The 25,447-nt window shown below is 46.1% G+C and overlaps 1 protein-coding gene across 4 annotated transcripts in view; it reads left to right on the top strand.

Moving 5' to 3' along the window:
* Positions 1-25,447, top strand: part of dgkg (diacylglycerol kinase, gamma) — a 985,082-nt gene that overhangs the window by 579,183 nt on the left and 380,452 nt on the right. For all 4 annotated transcript variants that reach the window (XM_072479609.1, XM_072479595.1, XM_072479601.1 and 1 more), the window contains one exon: positions 3,163-3,323. In XM_072479609.1, coding sequence (XP_072335710.1) covers positions 3,163-3,323 — 161 coding nt within the window. The remainder of the gene's footprint in view (positions 1-3,162; positions 3,324-25,447) is intronic.

The following is a 25,447-nucleotide window of genomic DNA, read 5'->3' as shown; positions in this document are numbered from 1 at the left end:
GGAATCTATCATTAAGGAGGAAATAACGGGGCACCTGGAGGGAAATTGTCCCATTGGGCATACGCAGCATGGGATCATAAAGGGTAGGTCGTGTCTGACTAATTTGGTAGAATTTTTTGAGGACGTTATCAGTGCAGTAGATAACGGGGAGCCAATGGATGTGGTATATCTGGATTTCCAGAAAGCTTTTGACAAGGTGCCACACAAAAGGTTGCTGCATAAACTAAAGATGCATGGCATTGAGGGTAAAGTGGTAGCATGGGTAGAGGATTGGTTAACTAACAGAAAGCAGAGAGTGGGGATAAATGGGTGTTTCTCTGGTTGGCAACCTGTAACTAGTGGGGTACCTCAAGGATCAGTGTTGGGCCCGCAGTTGTTCACAATTTACATAGATGATTTGGAGTTGGGGACCAAGTGCAATGTGGCAACGTTTGCAGATGACACTAAGATGAGTGGTAAAACAAAAAGTGCAGAGGATACCGGAAGTCTACAGAAGGATTTGTATAGGTTAGGTGAATGGGCTAGGGTCTGGCAGATGGAATTCAATGTTGCCAAGTGTGAGGCTATCCATTTTGGGAGGAATAACAGCAGAATGGATTATTATTTAAACGGTAAGATGTTAAAACATGCTGCTGTGCAGAGGGACCTGGGTGTGCTGGTGCACGAGTCGCAAAAAGTTGGTGTGCAGGTGCAACAGGTGGTTAAGAAGGCTAATCGAGTTTTGTCTTTCATTGCTAGAGGGATGGAGTTCAAGACTAGGGAGGTTATGCTGCAATTGTATAAGGTGTTGGTGAGGCCACATCTGGAGTATTGTGTTCAGTTTTGGTCTCCTTACCTGAGAAAGGACATATTGGCACTGGAGGGAGTGCAGAGGAAATTCACTAGGTTGATCCCAGAGTTGAGGGGATTAGATTATGACAAGAGATTGAGTAGACTGGGACTGTACTCATTGGAGTTTAGAAGGATGCAGGGGGATCTTATTGAAACATATAAAATTATGAAGGGAATAGATAAGATAGATGCGGGCATGTTGTTTCCACTGGTCGGGGAAAGCAGAACTAGGGGACATAGCCTCAAAATAAGGGGAAGTAGATTTAGGACCGAGTTTAGGAGGAACTTCTTCACCCAAAGGGTTGTGAATCTCTGGAATTCCTTGCCCAGTGAAGCAGTTGAGGCTCCTTCTTTAAACGTTTTTAAGAAAAAGATAGATAACTTTCTAAAGAATAAAGGGATTCGGGGATATGGTGTACGGGCCGGAGAGTGGAGCTGAGGCCACAAAGATCAGCCATGATCTTATTGAATGGCGGAGCAGGCTCGAGGAGCCAGATGGCCTACTCCTGTTCCTAGTTCTTATGTTCTTATGACACACTCACTCCACTTTATTTATTCTCATGTAGGCACACATTCTTTGCGAAAAGGGGGGATGTCATGATATACATCAGCATATCATGGTGCAATCTCACACACACTGACACACTGATGGACATACAGTAGGACCAACCAGCATACACAACATCGCAGCCAATCACCAGCGAGAGCACACGCACTATAAAGACAGGGGACACCAGAGTTCCCGCGCACTCTAGCAGCAGCCAGCTCAGAGCACAGAGCTCACAGCCTGCATCTCAGACATTCACCATGTGCTGAGTGCCTCACCTAGATAGTGATAGGACAGGGTCCACAGATAAGCTGGTAATGCACGTACCCAAGCTTACAGTATGTTATTACAGTTGAGTTGTTAATAAAATAGAGTTACACCATCTCCAGCCGTGTTGACCTGTTTGTAGGCCAGAACACCCAACATGACACTGACCACCTGATTAACCCCCCCCCCCCCCCCCCGACTATCCCAACAGCCACCAGACAACGCCACAACCTAAATACCCCCAACCTAACAGCCCCCACAACATTGACACCCATGTCTCAGGCACATCCCCAACACTCGCCCACACCCGACTCTCTCACCCAGCCCCGACTCTCTCGCCCAGACTCTTGCGCTTGCCCCCCTCCCAACTCTCTCGCTTGCAAACCACCCCCCCCACCCCTGACTTTCTCATCTCCCCTCCCCCCAGGCTCCCTCGCCCCAGGGGTAGCAGATCCTCTGGGTATGGCCAGTCTCCAACCATCCTGAGATGGAAGGTATGGACGGTAATGTCAAGTTTGTATCAGTGCGCCTGAAAGCGTTATACTAGTATCAAGCCTGATTTTTTTCTCAGAACTGGAATATCAGTGTGGCACTGAAGGGGTACTACATCAACAGAGTTGCTGACTTTCATGATATTTTCATCTTCACTGCTTGTGTGTTGATCTCATGGAAAGTGCCACCCATTCTTTAATCCACCAGATTCTCATTGTATTGAATTCAAAGTCTACAAAGAGCAAACAATCTGTTCCTCCAGGGTACCAACTAAAGAGGAAGGCAAGGGTGTGTCACCCATTGAATTAAACTCCTATTTGGTTTATCGTCAAAGATCCCATGGTACTATTAGAAAAAGAGCTTGTAATTCTTCCCACATTCCTCTAGCCAGCAACATTTTTTTTTTTAAATAGTCTTGCATCTCGACTGCTATTTATGGCAACTGGCACTATTAATGAGATCTTTTAAAATTGGCTGCTGAGCTCACGTACAAAACAACAGCAAGTACAGTTCAAAAGTAATTTTAAGGTGAAGTTGTTTTTGGATGTCCTGAGTATGTGATTGGGTGACAAATGCATACACATTCTTTCTTAATCTTCAGTGCAGCACTGAAGGAAAGCTGCATTGCTGGAGGTGCCATCTTTCAAATTTTGTATTGAACTGCAGCTCCATCTGTCCTTCAACTAAATTCCAATCCACTTCTCAAAGAAGAGCAGGGCAGTTCTCCTGGTCAACATTTATTGCTCATCCAGCACCACTAAAAACCAATTATCTGGTCATACTTCCCATTGCTGTCTGGAAAATGGCTTCTGTGCTTCCCAACGTTACAAAAATGACTACGGTTCAGAAAGTACATCATTGGGCATAAAGGGCTTGGGGCATCTTGAGGTTGTGAAAGACACTAAGTAAATTTTGTTCAAATTCGTAACCGGTTGTGCTTCAGCGATCGGAAATAGAATTTTTACATCAGTCGTGTAGCATCAAAGATAAGTTTTAAAACTTGTGCTTCTATATGCTTGTAAAAGGATATGAAGGTGGAAACCTATTGAAAGTTCTCAAAGACATAGAAAACAGTATCGAAGTGATGTTGGACAGATGGAGTATAGAGGTGATACCAAACAACAAAGACGAAAAAGGGGATCCCGTCCCATACAGTATTGTTAACAACTATTTTTCTATAGGTGTGGTAAGTACTAAAGGATGTTCTTGTCCTTTTATTTTCTGCAAGTATCGGATTTTTTCATTCTCATATGACTGCGTTATACAATGACCACCATGTTCTGGACCCCATCGTGGCAGGACCCGCCTCAGGAGATTCGGCAGAACAGCCAAACGTCCATTGACTTTCAGCAGATCTGGATGATGCTGGCAGCAGACGGCCAGAACAAAAACCACCCAATGCTTTTCCCTGGCCTTTTGTCAGTGCAAAAGATGTTTGATTTTGGTGCAATTCATACGTTTTCAGCCAGTGTTCTGTCATAGGGAGGCAAGTAATTCATGTACCACCTCAGTTTTACTTCTCTCACATGTGAGCAGTAGGTTTCAGTTAGCTGGTAACCCAAAACGATAGAAACTATAACCAAAGCAAAGACAGAAACTAGAATTGATGTTTAAATTTCATTTGAGAGTTTCAGACAGTATGAGTTGTTGTTGTCTCCTCCATTGTGCAGGTACCACAATATATTCCCATTATACTCTGAAAAAGATATTGAAGTGTTCTCCAATGTTCAGGAAAAGATCCATTAAGAGAATCAGGGTAATTCTGCCCATGTAGTATCATGAAGCTTCAGCACTTTTGACCCAACTGAATGTGCCAAAGCAATAGCATTCCATTAGATACACCCAGTTATTGAAGGAAACTAACTTTCAAAACCTTTTCTTCCAAGGATTTCAAAGATCTGATCCAGTTGAGGGTCATTTCATTACAATAATACTCAAATGAGCCCAAGTCCCCTCCAACAGTTGAGTATCAGAGATTCCACTATCTATATTGACATTACTATAGAACAAAAATATAACCCTTCAATGCGGTGCATTTGTGAAGGTGAAACCTTTCCACTCCATTATAACATTGAAATAGGTTGATTTAAGGTTGTTTCTAAAACCTATGACCTTTAGTCTAGTGTTAAGAACCCCGCTGATGTCAAATGCCAGGGTATTCCGAAACCCAGAAGGGTAACTTGGAACACCAGTTCTTAATGGTGTATATTTTCAATTTGATGTAATGCGAGAAAAGATTTGCACACCAGGGAGGAACAGCCCAGTCATATTGTGATCAATTGATGAAGAATATTTATTACGTGAGAAGAAAACACGTAACAAGAAGGACTATAATACGTGACAACAATACACTTAACTACACTGATGGCTCTACACACACAGTACCTTATGAAATTACCCCTTGTTCCCAACTACCTAATGTTACCTGAACTCTGAGAAAAAAGAATAAACTTCTTGGTTCAAGTTTTGGACTTTAAAACTGCAGCCTTTTAGTAATAATTTGTTTTCCAGACAGACTGTTTTCTATAGTTGGGTGTGGCTATGATAGCAGCTGCTTCTACTGTGTCCTTTTCTCCAAGTCTAAGGATATATAATTTATTTCCCTTTGATGTTACCCACTCTGTGGATCTGGCTTTTAGAATATACCTGCCAATTCCTTTATCTCTGCATTTTGATATCATCACCTCTCGCCACCATTGTTTCCCCCCAAGCCACATGGGTAAACACTTTACTGGTATGTTAACTCACATATCAAAACACCCCTGCTGCACTCGCCATAGTCCCCATTTTATCCCAATTTCATTTTTTAATCTTAATTTTCCTCAATTCTTAACACTAGATAGACTGTTGTGTCAGAAAAATCTGTTTGCCTAATGTGTAATTAGCTATTGAGTCTAACTTAGTGTTTTGTGCACATTGGTTGTGAGCATGGTATTTGAAAGTTTCAGATGACTGTTTAGTTTTATTAGAAAATCGAAGACTAAGGTTTCTCATGATTAACCTTTATAGAAGACGTGTTTCAGATCCGCAAATAGTAGTTATGCCAATGGAAAGTTTCTAGAGCATTCAGTGTCTGTGGTGCGCCTTCTTCCCAAAAATGTATTTACACTTGACATTACTCAATGCATACTATAGTTTGGCATATTTGTAGTGCACGTGCCAGAAACCTTGGTCGTAATTAATTTTTATTAGCAACAAAAGTTTAATCCACTGAGAAATATACCAGAATTAAATCCAGGCTGGGCAGCACCAACCCAGAATTGAATATATCATGCATTGAGGCAAATTAACTTAAGTGGTTCAGAAATCATAGACCCTCCATATGTACCATTCTCATCTCATTTTGGATTTATTAGAAGCTGAAAATATTGAGATCTAACTCAAGGTAACTAAAATGTTGCAGGTTAAAATGGATTTTCTTTCATGAGCTCTATATTTAAGAGTATCATGCACTATTTCACTTGAAAATGATTTTTAATACAAGAAAGTTAAGTCACGTGCATAGGCTTTCACAATTGGTTGAACTGTAACTTGAGAAATACTCCCGGTGTGTATTTGAAGTGTTGAGGATTATAGCAGATTGCCACCTTTTATTTCATTCAGGCATATAGTTTCTCCTGACACGTTTAGTTTGTTAGATGTTTGTAGTGATCATTTGGTGGATCAATTCTTTAATGCAATCAATAAAACAAATATGAATAGGGATTTAACATTTTCAGGTAATACTGCTCCAAGGGCTTACGTCAATATTTTTGCCTGTTCCTTACCCATGAAACAGATTTTTACTTTATTTTTCAAATTCCCTCTCCTTTTATCTCTTCGCTGATGACAGTGATTAAGGTTAAGAATAATTCCATGAATAGTAGCAATCGTCCAGTGGCCCACAACAGTTGATGTTAATAGGCAGTTGAATTGTGGACCATGACTCACATATATGTCCTTTCACTCAGGCAGAAAGCACTGGATTTTTCTATTCTATTGTACCACTTAGCATGAATATAGAGAACAAATTTGATAATCTAAAAGGTGATCATAGGACCAGATTTTCATCATGGAAGTGGGAATTGGGAGTCGGGAATTTTCAAGAAGTCACAATCTCACCTCCGTCCCAGCAGCATCAGTTAGCAGTATTTTCATCTAGCAGAAGAGGTGGCAGCCTGGAGGCTGCTCGCATGCTTGAGGCAGAGGCAGCTTGATGCCGAAGCAAGCAGCAAGACCACCTCCTTTCACAGAGACATCAGACCAGTTATGCGTAAATCCCCCACGCCTTGCCCCACAATCCCTCACCTCGCATACCTTTTCTGAAGGAGTTGTTTGGCTTTGACAATTCCCTGATGACCTTCATGCGCTAAATCTACAACAGTTTTCTCAATGATTGTGGAACGACAATTCAGTTGCCATGCAACACCAGTTCAGATGTGGCTGCAGCAGTAAACTCATTTCAAACATTTTGAAAACCTTGTAGTGCATGAGCAACTTAAAATGATCTCTCGATCAAGTCTTTCCAGTTTTGTGATTCCATATCCATCCATACATAGTTTCAACGTCTCATCTAGTTTTGTTCTTTCTTTGATGTTAGCTAATTTTAGTAACTTTGTCACTATGTTTAGGCTTACAAAGTTAAGGTGTCAACAACCTTTTCTTAAGAACGAGTAGGCCTGACTGTCGGCAATAAATGTCATTAAAGATAGTAGGCTGGGTTGAACTTGCCTGGCTCATACTCAACATAGAACTTGCAGTTTGCATTTCCCACATGATATTCAAGTTGGTAGTTTGCTTTTTGGAGTGTTGAACAAACTTATCAGTAGTCAATGAACTGTTATTACTCAAACTCACTTCCATACAAATGGAGATTAAAGTGTAACATACTCCGTGTGATAGAGAGTGCTTTTCTTTTTGCAAATAACATTGCTGTAACAGGCATGAACAATCTCCTTGCCATCACAACGATTGATGGGTTGTCTGCCTTGTCTTTCTGCATGAGAACTGTGCCTAAGCCATTGGGTTTACGTCCACAACTAGCTGGCTGGTTGTCTCAGGGTCAAAATAGGCATTTGTACAACTTGCTGACGACCATTGTTTGATTTGTTTATATGATTTAGTCCACCCCCACTTCGTGCTCTCATTGTCAGATCCTGTAGGGGCACAGATAAAAGAGCAAAATCAGGAATGAAATGACAACAGCATGCGATGAGTCACAGCAGATTTGTAGGATCAGTGACATTTGTAACGGTTTCAACTTTGTGGATCAGGTGATAAACCTTCACTGCTGAGCACATGACCAAATAATTCAATTCTGTTTTCATTGATTAAGGTGTGGTTGCACGATGTTGTAGGTATGTAGGGTAGCACAGTGGTTAACACAATTGCTTCACATCTCCAGGGTCCCAGGTTCGATTTGCGGCTTGGGTCACTGTCTGTGTGGAGTCTGCACGTCCTTCCCGTGTGTGCGTGGGTTTCCTTCGGGTGCTCCGGTTTCCTCCCACAGTCCAAAGATGCGCAGGTTAGGTAGATTGGCGATGATAACTTAACCTTAGTGTCCAAAAAAAAAGGTTAGGTGGGGTTGCTGGGTTATGGGGATAGGGTGGAGGCATGGACTTAAGTGGGGTGCTCTTCCCTCAGGACCATTGGAGCCTCGATGGGCCAACTGGCCTCCTTCTGCACTGTTAAGTTAAATGATTTTATGTTATGCATGGAGGCGTGTCTTGATCTCTGTTTCAATGTGACTGTCAAGAAGACGCTATTACTGATTTTCAGTATGGCTTCAAGTCCCTGGAGTGCAGACTGAATCATATACTGGGATATTTCAGTTGCTGAATTGACTCCAAAGTTGAGCTTCTTGTATCGGAAAAGTCTGATGTGAGCGGAGCATTTATAGATTATATATTGTACCTCCATTCTGCGTCAAGTTCCATTTGATGGTAGCTCACATTGAAGTCAAGCTTAGCTAAGTGTCATGTGAGAGTACCTTTAAGAAATGGGTGTTTAAGAAATGGGTGGTCCTAAAATATCTGTAGTGGATATACCTTGAAGAAATGGGTTTTTATCAGTGATGTCAGAGTGTGGGTGGAGCTGGGCTGTCTGTCTGCTTTACTTTTGTTTTAGGCTGTTTGCTACAGGGTGTGTTTTAGTTTTGTTTTGAGAGCTGGATAGCTACAGGCAAAACAAGCAGCTGTATAAGGATCTCTCTCTGCAAACTATAGACAATCTCCAGATCAATTGGGTGATTTCAAAGTGCTGACTGCTCTCAGGAGAGAATTTAAACCTGGTCTTTGTATTAAAAAGGGTCTTTTGTCTTATGGATGTTAATAAGGAAAGATTAAGGTTTACTTATGGAATATTGTATCTGTGGGGCGGATGGTGTTGATAGTTGTTAAGATGTTTACTGTGGGTTTATAAAGTGTTAACTGGTTTCATAAATAACCATTGTTTTAATTTAAAAGTACTGTGGATCCCTGGTGCATCACACATGTAAGGTAAGCCCGTGTGCTCCCCATAACCACAATCTATTAAAAGTTGTGGGTCAGGTGAACTCCGTAATACACTTTGGGCTTCTCTAAACCATGGCCCATAACAAGTGTTTAGCGACATTCGCTTCCTCTACAATATCATCGATTGTCAGAGTCAAGTGTCTTTCTTGTTCTTTGACTTGGTTTGGTGGCCGCACATCAACGCATTCTTTTTTTTAATAAATATTTTATTGAAAATTTTTGGTCAACCAACACAGTACATTGTGCATCCTTTACACAATATTATAACAACACAAATAACAATGACCTATTTTATAAACAAAAAATGAATAAATAATAAATAACAAAAATGAAAACTAACCCTAATTGGCAACTGCCTTATCACAAGTAACACTCTCCAAAAATATAATTTAACAGTCCAATATATAATTATCTGTCGCAACGACCTATACATATTATACAGTATATATTAACAACCCTGAGAGTCCTTCTGGTTCCTCCTCTCCCCCCCCCCCCCCCGATCCTGGGCTGCTGCTGCTGCCTTCTTTTTTCCATTCCATCTATCTTTCTGCGAGGTATTCGACGAACGGTTGCCACCGCCTGGTGAACCCTTGAGCCGACCCGCTTAGAACGAACTTAGTCCGCTCTAGCTTTATAAACCCTGCCATGTCATTTATCCAGGTCTCCACCCCCGGGGGCTTGGCTTCTTTCCACATTAACAATATCCTGCGCCGGGCTACTAGGGACGCAAAGGCCAAAACATCGGCCTCTCTCGCCTCCTGCACTCCCGGCTCTTGTGCAACCCCAAATATAGCCAACCCCCAGCTTGGTTCGACCCGGACCCCCACTACTTTTGAAAGCACCTTTGTCACCCCCATCCAAAACCCCTGTAGTGCCGGGCATGACCAAAACATATGGGTATGATTCGCTGGGCTTCTCGAGCACCTCGCACACCTATCCTCCACCCCAAAATATTTACTGAGCCGTGCTCCAGTCATAAGCGCCCTGTGTAATACCTTAAACTGAATCAGGCTTAGCCTGGCACACGAGGACGACGAGTTTACCCTGCTTAGGGCATCTGCCCACAGCCACTCCTCGATCTCCTCCCCCAGCTCTTCTTCCCATTTCCCTTTTAGTTCATCTACCATAGTCTCCCCTTCGTCCCTCATTTCCCTATATATATCTGACACCTTACCATCCCCCACCCATGTCTTTGAGATCACTCTGTCCTGCACCTCTTGTGTCGGGAGCTGCGGGAATTCCCTCACCTGTTGCCTCGCAAAAGCCCTCAGTTGCATATACCTGAATGCATTCCCTTGGGGCAACCCATATTTCTCGGTCAGCGCTCCCACACTCGCGAACTTCCCATCCACAAACAGATCTTTCAGTTGCGTTATTCCTGCTCTTTGCCACATTCCATATCCCCCATCCATTCCCCCCGGGACAAACCTATGGTTGTTTCTTATCGGGGACCCCCCCAAGGCTCCAGTCTTTCCCCTATGCCGCCTCCACTATCCCCAAATCTTCAGTGTAGCCACCACCACCGGGCTTGTGGTGTAGTTCCTCGGTGAGAACGGCAATGGGGCTGTCACCATAGCCTGTAGGCTAGTCCCCCTACAGGACGCCCTCTCTAATCTCTTCCACACCGCTCCCTCCTCCTCTCCCATCGACTTACTCACCATTGAAATATTAGCGGCCCAATAATACTCACTTAGGCTCGGTAGTGCCAGCCCCCCCTATCCCTGCTACGCTGTAAGAATCCCTTCCTCACTCTCGGGGTCTTCCCGGCCCACACAAAACTCATGATGCTCTTTTCGATCCTTTTAAAAAAAACCTTCGTGATCACCACCGGGAGGCACTGAAACACAAAGAGGAATCTCGGGAGGACCACCATCTTAACCGCCTGCACCCTCCCTGCCAGTGACTGGGATACCATATCCCATCTCTTGAAATCCTCCTCCATTTGTTCCACCAACCGCGTTAAATTTAACCTATGCAATGTGCCCCAATTCTTGGCTATCTGGATCCCCAGGTAACGAAAGTCCCTTGTTACCTTCCTCAACGCTAGGTCCTCTATTTCTCTACTCTGCTCCCCTGGATGCACCACAAACAACTCACTTTTCCCCATGTTCAATTTATACCCTGAAAAATCCCCAAACTCCCCAAGTATCCGCATTATTTCTGGCATCCCCTCCGCCGGGTCTGCCACGTATAGTAGTAAATCGTCCGCATACAAAGATACCCGGTGTTCTTCTCCTCCTCTAAGTACTCCCCTCCACTTCTTGGAACCCCTCAACGCTATCGCCAGGGGCTCAATCGCCAGTGCAAACAATAATGGGGACAGAGGGCATCCCTGCCTTGTCCCTCTATGGAGCCGAAAATATGCAGATCCCCGTCCATTCGTGACCACGCTCGCCATCGGGGCCCTATACAACAGCTGCACCCATCTAACATACCCCTCTCCAAAACCAAATAATCTCAACACCTCCCACAAATAATCCCACTCCACTCTATCAAATGCTTTCTCGGCATCCATCGCCACTACTATCTCCGTTTCCCCCTCGGGTGGGGCCATCATCATTACCCCTAACAGCCTCCGTATATTCGTGTTCAGCTGTCTCCCCTTCACAAACCCAGTTTGGTCCTCGTGGACCACCCCCGGGACACATTCCTCTATTCTCATTGCCATTACCTTGGCCAGGATCTTGGCATCTACATTTAGGAGGGAAATAGGTCTATAGGACCCGCATTGTAGCGGGTCCTTTTCCTTCTTTAAGAGAAGTGATATCGTTGCTTCAGGCAGAGTCGGGGGCAGTTGTCCCCTTTCCTTTGCCTCATTAAAGGTCCTCGTCAATACCGGGGCGAGCAAGTCCACATATTTTCTATAGAATTCGACTGGGAATCCATCCGGTCCCGGGGCCTTTCCCGCCTGCATGCTCCTAATTCCTTTCACCACTTCTTCTACCTCGATCTGTGCTCCCAGTCCCACCCTTTCCTGCTCTTCCATCTTGGGAAATTCCAGCCGATCCAAGAAGCCCATCATTCTCTCCCTCCCATCCGGGGGTTGAGCTTCATATAATTTTTTATAAAATGTCTTGAACACTCCATTCACTCTCTCCGCTCCCCGCTCCATCTCTCCTTCCTCATCCCTCACTCCCCCTATTTCCCTCGCTGCTCCCCTTTTCCTCAATTGGTGTGCCAGCAACCTGCTCGCCTTCTCCCCATATTCGTACTGTACACCCTGTGCCTGCCTCTGCAGTGCCCGTAGTCAGCAAGTCAAATTCTACATGTAGCCTTTGCCTGTCCCTGTACAGTCCCTCCTCCGGTGCTTCCGCATAGTGTCTGTCCACCCTCAAAAGTTCTTGCAGCAACCGCTCCCGTTCCTTACTCTCCTGCTTCCCTTTATGTGCCCTTATTGATATCAGCTCCCCTCTAACCACCGCCTTCAGCGCCTCCCAGACCACTCCCACCTGGACCTCCCCATTATCATTGAGTTCCAAGTACTTTTCAATGCACCCCCTCACCCTTAGACACAACCCCTCATCTGCCATTAGTCCCATGTCCATTCTCCAGGGTGGGCGCCCTCCTGTTTCCTCCCCTATCTCCAAGTCTACCCAGTGTGGAGCGTGATCCAAAATGGCTATAGCCGTATACTCCGTTCCCCTCACCTTCGGGATCAACGTCCTTCCCAGCACAAAAAAGTCTATTCGCGAGTAGACTTTATGGACATAGGAGAAAAACGAGAACTCCTTACTCCTCGGTCTGCTAAATCTCCACGGGTCTACACCTCCCATCTGCTCCATAAAATCTTTAAGTACCTTGGCTGCTGCCGGCCTCCTTCCAGTCCTGGACTTCGACCTATCCAGCCCTGGTTCCAACACCGTATTAAAATCTCCCCCCATTATCAGCTTTCCCATCTCTAGGTCCGGAATGCGTCCTAGCATCCGCCTCATAAAATTGGCATCATCCCAGTTCGGGGCATATACGTTTACCAAAACCACCGTCTCCCCCTGTAGTTTGCCACTCACCATCACGTATCTGCCCCCGTTATCCGCCACTATAGTCTTTGCCTCGAACATTACCCGCTTCCCCACTAATATAGCCACCCCCCTGTTTTTCGCATCTAGCCCCGAATGGAACACCTGCCCCACCCATCCTTTGCGTAGCCTAACCTGGTCTATCAGTTTCAGGTGCGTTTCCTGTAACATAACCACATCTGCCTTAAGTTTCTTAAGGTGTGCGAGTACCCGTGCCCTCTTTATCGGCCCGTTCAGCCCTCTCACGTTCCACGTGATCAGCCGTGTTGGGGGGGCTTCCTACCCCCCCCTTGTCGATTAGCCATCCCCTTTTTCCAGCTCCTCACCCGGTTCCCACGCAGCTGTATCTCCCCCAGGCGGTGCCCCCCCCGCTAGATCCCCCGCTAGCGTAATTACTCCCCCCATGTTGCTCCCAGAAGTCAGCAAACTCTGGCCGACCTCGGCTTCCCCCCGTGACCTCGGCTCGCACCGTGCGATGCCCCCTCCTTCCTGCTTCTCTATTCCCGCCATGATTATCATAGCGCGGGAACCAAGCCCGCGCTTCTCCCTTGGCCCCGCCCCCAATGGCCAACGCTCCATCTCCTCCACCTCCCCTCCTCCCCCCATCACCACCTGTGGAAGAGAGACAAGTTACCACATCGCAGGATTAGTACATAAAACTCCTCTTTCCCCCCTTTTTAGCCCCCCACATTCGCCCCACCATTTTGTTCAAATGTTCTTTTTAATAACCCGCTCATTCCAGTTTTTCTTCCACAATAAAAGTCCGCGCTTCATCCGCCGTCTCAAAGTAGTGGTGCCTCCCTCGATATGTGACCCACAGTCTTGCCGGTTGCAGCATTCCAAATGTTATCATCTTTTTATGAAGCACCGCCTTGGCCCGATTAAAGCTCGCCCTCCTTCTCGCCACCTCCGCACTCCAGTCTTGATAAACGCGGATCACCGCGTTCTCCCATTTACTGCTCCGAGTTTTCTTTGCCCATCTAAGGACCATTTCTCTATCCTTAAAACGGAGGAATCTCACCACTATGGCTCTGGGAATTTCTCCTGCTCTCGGTCCTCGCGCCATCACTCGGTATGCTCCCTCCACCTCCAATGGACCCGCCGGGGCCTCCGCTCCCATTAACGAGTGCAGCATCGTGCTCACATATGCCCCGACGTCCGCTCCCTCCGCACCTTCAGGAAGACCAAGAATCCTCAGGTTGTTCCTCCTTGCGTTGTTCTCCAGTGCCTCCAACCTTTCCACACATTGTTTCTGATGTGCCTCATGCGTCTCCGTCTTCACCACCAGGCCCTGTATGTCGTCCTCATTCTCGGCTGCCTTTGCCATCACGATCCGAAGCTCCCGCTCCTGGGTCTTTTGTTCCTCCTTTAGCCCTTCGATCGCCTGTAGTATCGGGGCCAACAGCTCTTTCTTCATTTCCTTTTTGAGCTCTTCCACACAGCATTTCAAGAACTCTTGTTGTTCAGGGCCCCATGTTAAACTGCCACCTTCCGACGCCATCTTGGTTTTTGCTTGCCTTCCTTGCCGCTGTTCTAAAGGATCCACTGCAATCCGGCCACTTTCTCCTCCTTTTTCCATCCGTATCCAGGGGGGATTCCCTTCTGGTTTACCGCACAGTGTTTTTAGCCATCAAAATTGCCGTTGGGGCTCCTATCAAGAGCCCAAAAGTCCGTTTCACTGGGAGCTGCCGAAACGTGCGACTCAGCTGGTCATCGCCGCACCCGGAAGTCATCATCGCAGATTCTAATCTCTCCGGTGGGTTTTTTGACAACTTTTATGAGTAAGACCCAAGGGTTAGATTCATCCCCAACTTTATCACGAATGTTAAGGTCGGGTAAACGCTGAAATTCCTATTCAGTCTGCTTTCTGAAGTGAAATGGTAATTATTGTCACTGATGAATGACTGGGGGCATGGCAGAACCTACATGCAGCTTGCATTAACATCTTTCCATCTGCCAATCCCAGAGAAGCTGCCATCTTCCAATTTGAGAATGTTGTCATTAAACATCAGACTCCTATATGTAACTGCAATCAAGTGTGTTGCTGTGTGAAACTGATGTCTGTCACATGCTCCAGATATGACAAAGACTACTTAATTCCAGTCTCTGAAAGAGACTGGGCCTTTCAAAAGTCTCAAAATTTTGCAGAGAATTGGGTTGTCCTGCAGCTTGTAGAACAGTTTGCTGCCCATAACATGGACAAATGCTCCTGTATCTATGAGGGCACCTACTTCTGGACAGTTAATTGTGACTCTGACATGTGACCGGTTGCCGAGGCCGCACTTACCTCATTTTCTGCATTCCCGTACCAGCCTCCCCGAACATAGAACGATACAGCGCAGTACACCGACAGGCGCCGGAATGTGGCGACTAGGGGCTTTTCACAGTAACTTCATTTGAAGCCTACTTGTGACAATAAGCGATTTTCATTTCATTTTAATTTCATTGACGAGTGCAGAAAAAGATTGGGGTGCCATTTTTACATGTAGTCCTGATCTCTTAAACCCCCCTCTGACACCACACCATGCCCCTTCCCCCCCCCCCCCCCCCGCCCCAATGTATCATTTAGGGGGATCTTGAACCCCCCCCACTCACCATACCTCAAAGGCACGGGCAACCTGGCACATGGGAACCTTGGCACTGCCAGCCTGGCACTGTAGCAGTGCCCTGCCACCCTAGCAATGCCACGCAGGCACCCTGACAGTGAGAATTGGGTGGCAACATATGTCAATCTGGATCTCGCCCTTGCTGGGGGCGACGTCTCACGAGATCTTGTTCGATTTCACGAGGTGCTTCAAGCATCACAGATCTCGCAAGGGGACTCTCGCAAGATTTAACGGCCTTGTCATGTCACCGAGTCGGACATCACAAGGCTCTTCGATTGCACCCTTAATGTTTCAGATCTATGAGCCTTCATTAGAATTTCTTCCTACAGTGCACCCATGTTCTTGAAGCAACATTTCTGTCATTGACCTCCACTGCTTTTGATTCCCACTAACCTCCTGAGCATGTGAAGAGCCCCCTGCCCCTCTATGTATACCAGATATCACTCCTCCATCCTACCTTTTCACCAAGGCCACCAGTGGTGCATTACGTGAAAACTATTGTGTTCATTCTGCCGCATATTCAGCCGTGTCACAGTCCAAGTTCACTTTTCAATAATATTGCACCACTTCTTACAGCCGCACAGGACTTTCCCTTTAAGATAACCCTAGCTACTCACAATGTTGGGCCCCTGCTAATGTGTGTAGCCAATGGACGGTGTGGATATGAAAAATGAAAATCGCTTATTGTCACGAGTAGGCTTCAATGAAGTTACTGTGAAAAGCCCCTAGTCGCCACATTCCGGCGCCTGTTCAGGGAGTCTGGTACGGGAATTGAACCGTGCTGCTGGCCTGCCTTGGTCTGCCTTCAAAGCCAGCGATTTAGCCCAGTGAGCTAAACCAGCCCCATATACCGCTGGCTGCACATAAATATTGTGTGAAACAGCAGGCAGCACCAATTTAACATGCTGCTTGCAAAGCCGTAACCAAGCATGAATTAATTGTGTAACACAATCCCCACACCCATTTTCAGCAATTAGCCAGTTCAGATTCCAAACGTTCCAAAATGTTATTTTGCAGTCAACTCTTGAATTCATATGCAAACACTTTAAAACTACTGTATAATCTTACTTGAAGTAGCAAAACTATATTTATTCTACTATAGCAAACTTGATAGTGTACTGAAATAAAACCATTTATAATTGATGTATCCCAATGGACCATTTTATCAGAACAATACAAACTTTACACCAACAATAATGCAAGACAATATTTTTAAAGCATTCTTAATTGCGCTCACAACTATGAAAAAGTAAAAATGTACTATTCACATAAACCCAATGTTCACTTGCAATGGATTGATTTTGAAGTGTACAAACAGCAACAAAAGGGCAGTATTCTCCGCCCCGCCGCACCACATTTCTGCCCCGACCGGCTGGCAGGATTCTCCGTTACGCCAGCTGGTCAATGGGGTTTCCCATTGTGGTGCAGCCCCACGCTGTCGGGAAACCCCCGGACGTCGGCATAACGGAAAATCACGCCGGCGGAGAATCCCGCCCAAGGTGTTTTTCATGATATCGACTGTGATTTAAATGTTAATACCTGGAGCTGCCCTCCTAGTTTTGAGGAATGCCACAGGATATTTTACATTCAACTGAACAGGTAGATGGGCCCCCATTTAGTAAGTCATAAAAGACGGCAACTCTGACAACGCAGCACTCCTCAGTAGTGCAGTAATCTATCAACTTAAATTACATGCTCAGGCTCTTGGAGCAGGGCTTAAAGCCAAAACATTTTCACTGGGGTGGCACGGTGATGCAGTGGTTAGCACTGCTGCCTCATGACGCCGAGGACCCAGTTTCGAATCCCGGCCCCGGGTCACTGTCCGTGTGCAGTTTGCACATTCTCCCCGTGTCTCCGTGGGTTTCGCCCCCACAACCCAAAGATGTGCTGGGTAGGTGGATTGGCCACGCTAAATTGCTCCTTAATTGGAAAAAAAATAATTGGGTACTCTAAATTTTTTTTAAAGCCTTTTCACTGAATGCCACTGAGATCACCATGATGGAAAAATTAACAATTTCAATTAGACTAAGAGCATCTGCAAGTCAGGATTTAGACACCTGGGAATATCATTTCCTTTTGATCTCAGTGGTCAGTGTAAAATTTCTTGTGTTGGATTAAACCAATCCTTATTTCAAAACAAAATCATTTTTGCATCTGCATTGCCAGAGGAAATTAAACACACTCATGTTTGTTTTGGTTCATTTTTATATTATAACTGATTCACATTTGGGTGACATTTTATATTTTACATTGTTCATGCCATTTGTATTGCCCCATTACTCCGACCCGCAGCAGTAAGGTAGCGGGAATAGAACAAAGGCAAAATATTTTTTTCTTTTATTAGTGTTTGTTCCAAAAGATTGTCTACAGCCACTGCTACGTGAGCCCACAGGAAGTAAATTTAGTGGAGAAACAACTTTTACACCTTTCACATTTTGTTATTTCCAACTTATTTCAATGTATAAGTTACTAAATTTGCTCAGAAGAACATGGAGACACAATATAAAAATAGAGTCCAACTCTAAAGGGGAAGAAGGAGTGGAGGGACCTGCTTATAAATCATTTTAAAGTGGCAGGACAGGTTGAGAGAGCGGTTAATGAGGGCGGTATGGTGGCGCAGTGATTAGCACTGCTGCCTCGTGGCGCCGAGGACCCAGGTTCGATCCCGGCTCTGGGTCACTGTCCATGTGGAGTTTGCACAATCTCCCGTGTTTGCGTGGGTTTCGCCCCCACAACCCAAATATGTGCAGGCTAGGTGGATTGGCCACGCTAAATTGCCCCTTAATTGGAAAAATGAATTAAATACTCTAAATTTATACAAACAAAAGAGAGAGCAGTTCATAGAGCATAGAGTATCCTAGGCTTTATTAATAGAGTCATAGAGAATAAGAGCAAGGACGTTATGTTGCATTTATATAAGTCACTAGTTCAACTTCATCTACAGTATTCCACCAAGTTCTGGCCACTTACGGAAGGATGTGAAAGGATTGGGGAGAATGCAGAAAATGTTCACAAGAATTGTTCCAAGTATGAGGAACTTCAGTTATGAAGATAGATTGAGAGCTTAGGACTGTTTACCTTGGAGAAAAGAAGGTTGAGAGGAGATTTGTTATAGGTATTTAAAATCATGAATGGTCTGGACAGAGTAGAGAGGGAGAAACTGTTTCCACTCCTGAAAGGATCGTGAATGAGAGGGCACAGATTTTAAAGCAATTAGTGAAAGAAGCAAAAGTGACATGAGGATAATTATTTTTACGAAGTGTGTGATTAGGGTTTGGAATCGGGGCCCACCGATCCGCGGGCGGGCCTGTGCCGTGGGGGCACTCTTTTCCTTCCGCCTTCGCCACGGTCTCCACCATGGCGAAGGTGGAAGAGACCCCCTCCACTGCGCATGCGCGGGGATGTCGTGAGCGGCCGCTGATGCTCCCGCGCATGCACCGCCCGGCAAAGTCAATTTTGCACCAGCTGGCGGGGCACCAAAGGCCTTTCCCGCCAGCTGGCGGGGCGGAAATCAGTCCAGCGCGGACCTAGCCCCTCCAGGTTAGGGCTCGGCCGCTCAAGATGCGGAGAATTCCGCACCTTTGGGGCGGCGCGATGCCGGACTGATTCGCGCCGTTTTTGGCGCCGGTCGGCGGACATCGCGCCGATTGCGGAGAATTCCACCCCATGTCAGAAACTCCTCTACTTTCAGTGCAGTTCTCAGAAATAGCTTCTGCTTAATGCAACAACTATTTTCATGCAATGAAATGAAGGGAAAAATTGCTCGCCAATAACCGTCATTGCTTTGCCCAGACACACAAACTTGGATTTTTCAGTTGTTAATCCAACACTGTGACCCAGTTATTTTCTTTTTTTTTAAATATTTTATTAAAAATTTTTGGTCAACCAACACAGTACATTGTGCATCCTTTACACAATATTATAACAACACAAATAACAATGACCTATTTTATAAACAGAAAATGAATAAATAATAACAAAAATGAAAACTAACCCTAATTGGCAACTGCCTTATCACAAGTAACACTCTCCAAAAATATAATTTAACAGTCCAATATATAATTATCTGTAGCAACGACCTATACATATTATACAGTATATATTAACAACCCTGAGAGTCCTTCTGGTTCCTCCCCACCCCCCCCCCGATCCTGGGCTGCTGCTGCTGCCTTCTTTTTTCCCATTCCATCTATCTTTCTGCGAGGTATTCGACAAACGGTTGCCACCGCCTGGTGAACCCTTGAGCCGACCCCCTTAGGACAAACTTAATCCGCTCTAACTTTATAAACCCTGCCATGTCATTTATCCAGGTCTCCACCCCCGGGGGCTTGGCTTCTTTCCACATTAGCAATATCCTACGCCGGGCTACTAGGGACGCAAAGGCCAAAACATCGGCCTCTCTCGCCTCCTGCACTCCCGGCTCTTGTGCAACCCCAAATATAGCCAACCCCCAGCTTGGTTCGACCCGGACCCCCACTACCTTTGAAAGCACCTTTGTCACCCCCATCCAAAACCCCTGTAGTGCCGGGCATGACCAAAACATATGGGTATGATTCGCTGGGCTTCTCGAGCACCTCGCACACCTATCCTCCACCCCAAAAAATTTACTGAGCCGTGCTCCAGTCATATGCGCCCTGTGTAATACCTTAAACTGAATCAGGCTTAGCCTGGCACACGAGGACGACGAGTTTACCCTGCTGAGGGCATCTGCCCACAGCCCCTCCTCGATCTCCTCCCCCAGCTCTTCTTCCCATTTCCCTTTTAGTTCATCTACCATAGTCTCCCCTTCGTCCCTCATTTCCCTATATATATCTGACACCTTACCATCCCCCACCCATGTCTTTCAGATCACTCTGTCCTGCACCTCTTGTGTCGGGAGCTGCGGGAATTCCCTCACCTGTTGCCTCGCAAAGGCCCTCAGTTGCATATACCTGAATGCATTCCCTTGGGGCAACCCATATTTCTCGGTCAGCGCTCCCAGACTCGCGAACTTCCCATCCACAAACGGATCTTTCAGTTGCGTTATTCCTGCTCTTTGCCACATTCCATATCCCCCATCCATTCCCCCCCGGGGCAAACCTATGGTTGTTTCTTATCGGGGACCCCCCCAAGGCTCCAGTCTTTCCCCTATGCCATCTCCACTGTCCCCAAATCTTCAGTGTAGCCACCACCACCGGGCTTGTGGAGTAGTTCCTCGGTGAGAACGGCAATGGGGCTGTCACCATAGCCTGTAGGCTAGTCCCCCTACAGGACGCCCTCTCTAATCTTTTCCATGCCGCTCCCTCCTCCTCTCCCATCCACTTACTCACCATTGAAATATTAGCGGCCCAATAATACTCACTTAGGCTCGGTAGTGCCAGCCCCCCCCTATCCCTGCTACACTGTAAGAATCCCTTTCTCACTCTCGGGGTCTTCCCGGCCCACACAAAACCCATGATGCTCTTTTCGATCCTTTTTAAAAAAAGCCTTCGTGATCACCACCGGGAGGCACTGAAACACAAAGAGGAATCTCGGGAGGACCACCATCTTAACCGCCTGCACCTTCCCTGCCAGTGACAGGGATACCATATCCCATCTCTTGAAATCCTCCTCCATTTGTTCCACCAACTGCGTTAAATTTAACCTATGCAATGTGCCCCAATTCTTGGCTATCTGGATCCCCAGGTAACGAAAGTCCCTTGTTACCTTCCTCAACGGTAGGTCCTCTATTTCTCTACTCTGCTCCCCTGGATGCACCACAAACAACTCACTTTTCCCCATGTTCAATTTATACCCTGAAAAATCCCCAAACTCCCCAAGTATCCGCATTATTTCTGGCATCCCCTCCGCCGGGTCTGCCACATATAGTAACAAATCGTCCGCATACAAAGATACCCGGTGTTCTTCTCCTCCTCTAAGTACTCCCCTCCACTTCTTGGAACCCCTCAACGCTATCGCCAGGGGCTCAATCGCCAGTGCAAACAATAATGGGGACAGAGGGCATCCCTGCCTTGTCCCTCTATGGAGCCGGAAATATGCAGATCCCCGTCCATTCGTGACCATGCTCGCCATCGGGGCCCTATACAACAGCTGCACCCATCTAACATACCCCTCTCCAAAACCAAATCTCCTCAACACCTCCCACAAATAATCCCACTCCACTCTATCAAATGCTTTCTCGGCATCTATCGCCACTACTATCTCCGTTTCCCCCTCTGGTGGGGGCATCATCATTACCCCTAACAGCCTCCGTATATTCGTGTTCAGTTGTCTCCCCTTCACAAACCCAATTTTGGCCTCGTGGACCACCCCCGGGACACATTCCTCTATTCTCATTGCCATTACCTTGGCCAGGATCTTGGCATCTACATTTAGGAGGGAAATAGGTCTATAGGACCCGCATTGTAGCGGGTCCTTTTCCTTCTTTAAGAGAAGCGATATCGTTGCTTCAGACATAGTTGGGGGCAGTTGTCCCCTTTCCTTTGCCTCATTAAAGGTCCTCGTCAATACCGGGGCGAGCAAGTCCACATATTTTCTATAGAATTCGACTGGGAATCCATCCGGTCCCGGGGCCTTTCCCGCCTGCATGCTCCTAATTCCTTTCACCACTTCTTCTACCTCGATCTGTGCTCCCAGTCCCACCCTTTCCTGCTCTTCCACCTTGGGAAATTCCAGCCGATCCAAAAAGCCCATCATTCTCTCCCTCCCATCCGGGGGTTGAGCTTCATATAATTTTTTAGAAAATGTCTTGAACACTCCATTCACTCTCTCCGCTCCCCGCTCCATCTCTCCTTCCTCATCCCTCACTCCCCCAATTACCCTCGCTGCTCCCATTTTCCTCAATTGGTGTGCCAGCAACCTGCTCGCCTTCTCCCCATATTCGTACTGTACACGCTGCGCCTTCCTCCATTGTGCCTCTGCAGTGCCCGTAGTCAGCAAGTCAAATTCTACATGTAGCCTTTACCTTTCCCTGTACAGTCCCTCCTCCGGTGCTTCCGCATATTGTCTGTCCACCCTCAAAAGTTCTTGCAGCAACCGCTCCCGTTCCTTACTCTCCTGCTTCCCTTTATGTACCCTTATTGATATCAGCTCCCCTCTAACCACCGCCTTCAGCGCCTCCCAGACCACTCCCACCTGGACCTCCCCATTATCATTGAGTTCCAAGTACTTTTCAATGCACCCCCTCACCCTTAGACACACCCCCTCATCTGCCATTAGTCCCATGTCCATTCTCCAGGGTGGGCGCCCTCCTGTTTCCTCCCCTATCTCCAAGTCTACCCAGTGTGGAGCGTGATCCGAAATGGCTATAGCCGTATACTCCGTTCCCCTCACCTTCGGGATCAACGCCCTTCCCAGCACAAAAAAGTCTATTCGCGAGTCGACTTTATGGACATAGGAGAAAAACGAAAACTCCTTACTCCTAGGTCTGCTAAATCTCCACGGGTCTACACCTCCCATCTGCTCCATAAAATCTTTAAGTACCTTGGCTGCTGCCGGCCTCCTTCCAGTCCTGGACTTCGACCTATCCAGCCCTGGTTCCAACACCGTATTAAAATCTCCCCCCATTATCAGCTTTCCCATCTCTAGGTCCGGAATGCGTCCTAGCAACCGCCTCATAAAATTGGCATCATCCCAGTTCGGGGCATATACGTTTACCAAAACCACCGTCTCCCCCTGTAGTTTGCCACTCACCATCACGTATCTGCCCCCGTTATCTGCCACTATAGTCTTTGCCTCGAACATTACCCGCTTCCCCACTAATATAGCCACCCCCCTGTTTTTCGCATCTAGCCCCGAATGGAACACCTGCCCCACCCATCCTTTGCGTAGCCTAACCTGGTCTATCAGTTTCAGGTGCGTTTCCTGTAACATAACCACATCTGCCTTAAGTTTCTTAAGGTGTGCGAGTACCCGTGCCCTCTTTATCGAACCGTTCAGCCCTCTCACGTTCCACGTGATCAGCCAGGTTGGGGGGCTTCCTACCCCCCCCCCCCCCTTGTCGATTAGCCATCCCCTTTTTCCAGCTCCTCACCCGGTTCCCACGCAGCTGTATCTCCCCCAGGCAGTGCCCCCCCGCCCATCCCCTCCCATACCAGCTCCCCCCTCTCCCCAGCAGCAGCAACCCAGTATTTTCAATGAGTTCTCCCAGCAAGAATATAAGAATGACATACAATCTAAAATACAAAGTTTTAAGGAAATGTAAGTCAATCCTCTGCAGTCACTGGTTGATACATATGTAGAAAATTATTTTTGCAGCTATTTTATTGCGGTTGTTAATTATTTTATTGTAAATGGTTTAAACGTTAGGTTAAAACCTTGTGGTATCGTTTTGAGAATCAAGTTTCACAGTTGCCTACAGTGGCTGCAAACACTATTTTATTAAATAAGAATTTTTCAATCTGTTTTCTCTCTACACTTCCTGTCCAGAAGGGTTGGCTGTTTTCTTTTAATGTCAATGTGACTCAGTGTTAGTTCTTTTGCCTGTGGCTCACAAGGTTATGCTTCAAGCTCTGCTGTGGGATTTGAATGATCTAGGCTGGAAATTCAGCCTACTATAAAGAGAGTGCTGCAATGACTGAGGTTCTGCCGTTTAGACAAAGCAAGGATTTATAAGATCCCCAAGGCACTATTTAATGCAAAACGTTTGGCCAACATTCATCATTCAACCAAAACCATCAAACAGATTAACAGGTTATTTTATTTATTGTTTGATCTACCTTGCTGTGTGTCCACAATCGTGATTACACTAAAGTAATTGATTGATAATAAGGTTTTTGGAATGTTCAGGGGGCATGAAAGATGCTGCCAATACAAATTTTTATTTCATTATTTCACTTGTTGTCATTTTGGGCTGGACCTTTGGCCAGATTGTAAGCAAGCGACAGCGAAAATTAACGGTGCCAGCCAGTATGTCGGTTTCCCAGTTCCATTCCGCGTCCAGGCAATTTTTGCAAAGGTGAGATCCAGGCTGGCAAGCTACACATTGATCAAGTTTAATAAGTTCCGAATCAGAGCGAATTAAAAGAATTTTCCAGTTGACTTCGAGTTCCCACACCAGTAGCGACCAGTGTAAGTGCCCAGAGGTGGGCACTTAACCAGGTGGGCAGCACTCCAAGCGGGTCTAAAAGCCATTCTTCCCTGCCTTGTTGCAGGAGCAATTGCAGGTCGCCCTGCAGATAAGCTCCCCCAGTCTTCCCTTCCCCCACCCACACCGGTGGCCTTGTTGCTGAATCTATTTTTAAATTATGATGTTAAAAAGTTGGAGAAAGCATACCTCTATTTTAAAGCACCCTCTCTCATATTTACCTTCCATCAAAGCCTCCTGCTTCTTTTCAGATGGAATGCTCTCAATTGACCCTCCAATCTTGAGAGCCCACCCACATTTCCTAATTGGATAGCAACCCGATTTCGGGTATATTAAGGGGAAATTCCCTTTAAAATGACAGATAGTGACCCCCCCATGGAGCGGTTTTCTGTAATATTGAGTTCTCGATGTCTGACATAAGCTTTCCTTTTTCGCCTTATATTATCTTGTAAACTCCTTGACTTCGAGGGGACTCGAGATGTGGCTGTCCCCCCTTTCTTGGTGGAGCATATTTATTCTGAACCCTTGAATCTTCCCTTTGACTGTCCCCCACTGCTCTTGACGCCGATTTACCTTCAAGTGTCTGTTTCAAGGTCACTTTTGCTAAATCCCTTCCCAGCTTAGTAAAATTGCCCTTGCCCCAATTTAGAACTTTAATTGATGTTATATCTTTGCCCTTTTCTATAATTATTTGATAACTAACTGAATTATCACTACCGCCAAAATGCTCCCTCACTGTCATTCCTTCCACCTGCTCAGTTTCATTTCCTAAAACAAAATCAAGAACTGCACCGTCTATCGTTGGACTTGCTACATAACTGGTGAAAAATGTTCTCTGAATGCACCTCAAAAATTCTGTTTCCTCCATTCCTTTCACACCTCAAACTATCCCAGTTAATTTTGGAGTTGTTAAAATTTCCTATTATTACTTTGTATTTGTTTATGCACTTCTCAGAGATTTGCTTCCGTATTTGCTCTCTCAACTCTGATATTTTGGGGCACTATAGTAATAATCTTTATTGTCACAAGTAGCCTTACATTAACACTGCAATGAAGTTACTGTGAAAATCCCCTCGTTGCCACATTCCGGCACCTGTTCGGGTACACTGAGGGAGAATTCAGAATGTCCAAAT

The sequence above is a fragment of the Scyliorhinus torazame genome, chromosome 2 (genome assembly GCF_047496885.1).
Source record: "Scyliorhinus torazame isolate Kashiwa2021f chromosome 2, sScyTor2.1, whole genome shotgun sequence".
Lineage (NCBI taxonomy): Eukaryota > Metazoa > Chordata > Chondrichthyes > Carcharhiniformes > Scyliorhinidae > Scyliorhinus > Scyliorhinus torazame.
Note: the sequence above shows the minus strand (reverse complement) of the source record. Positions and strands in the feature narration are given on the sequence as shown.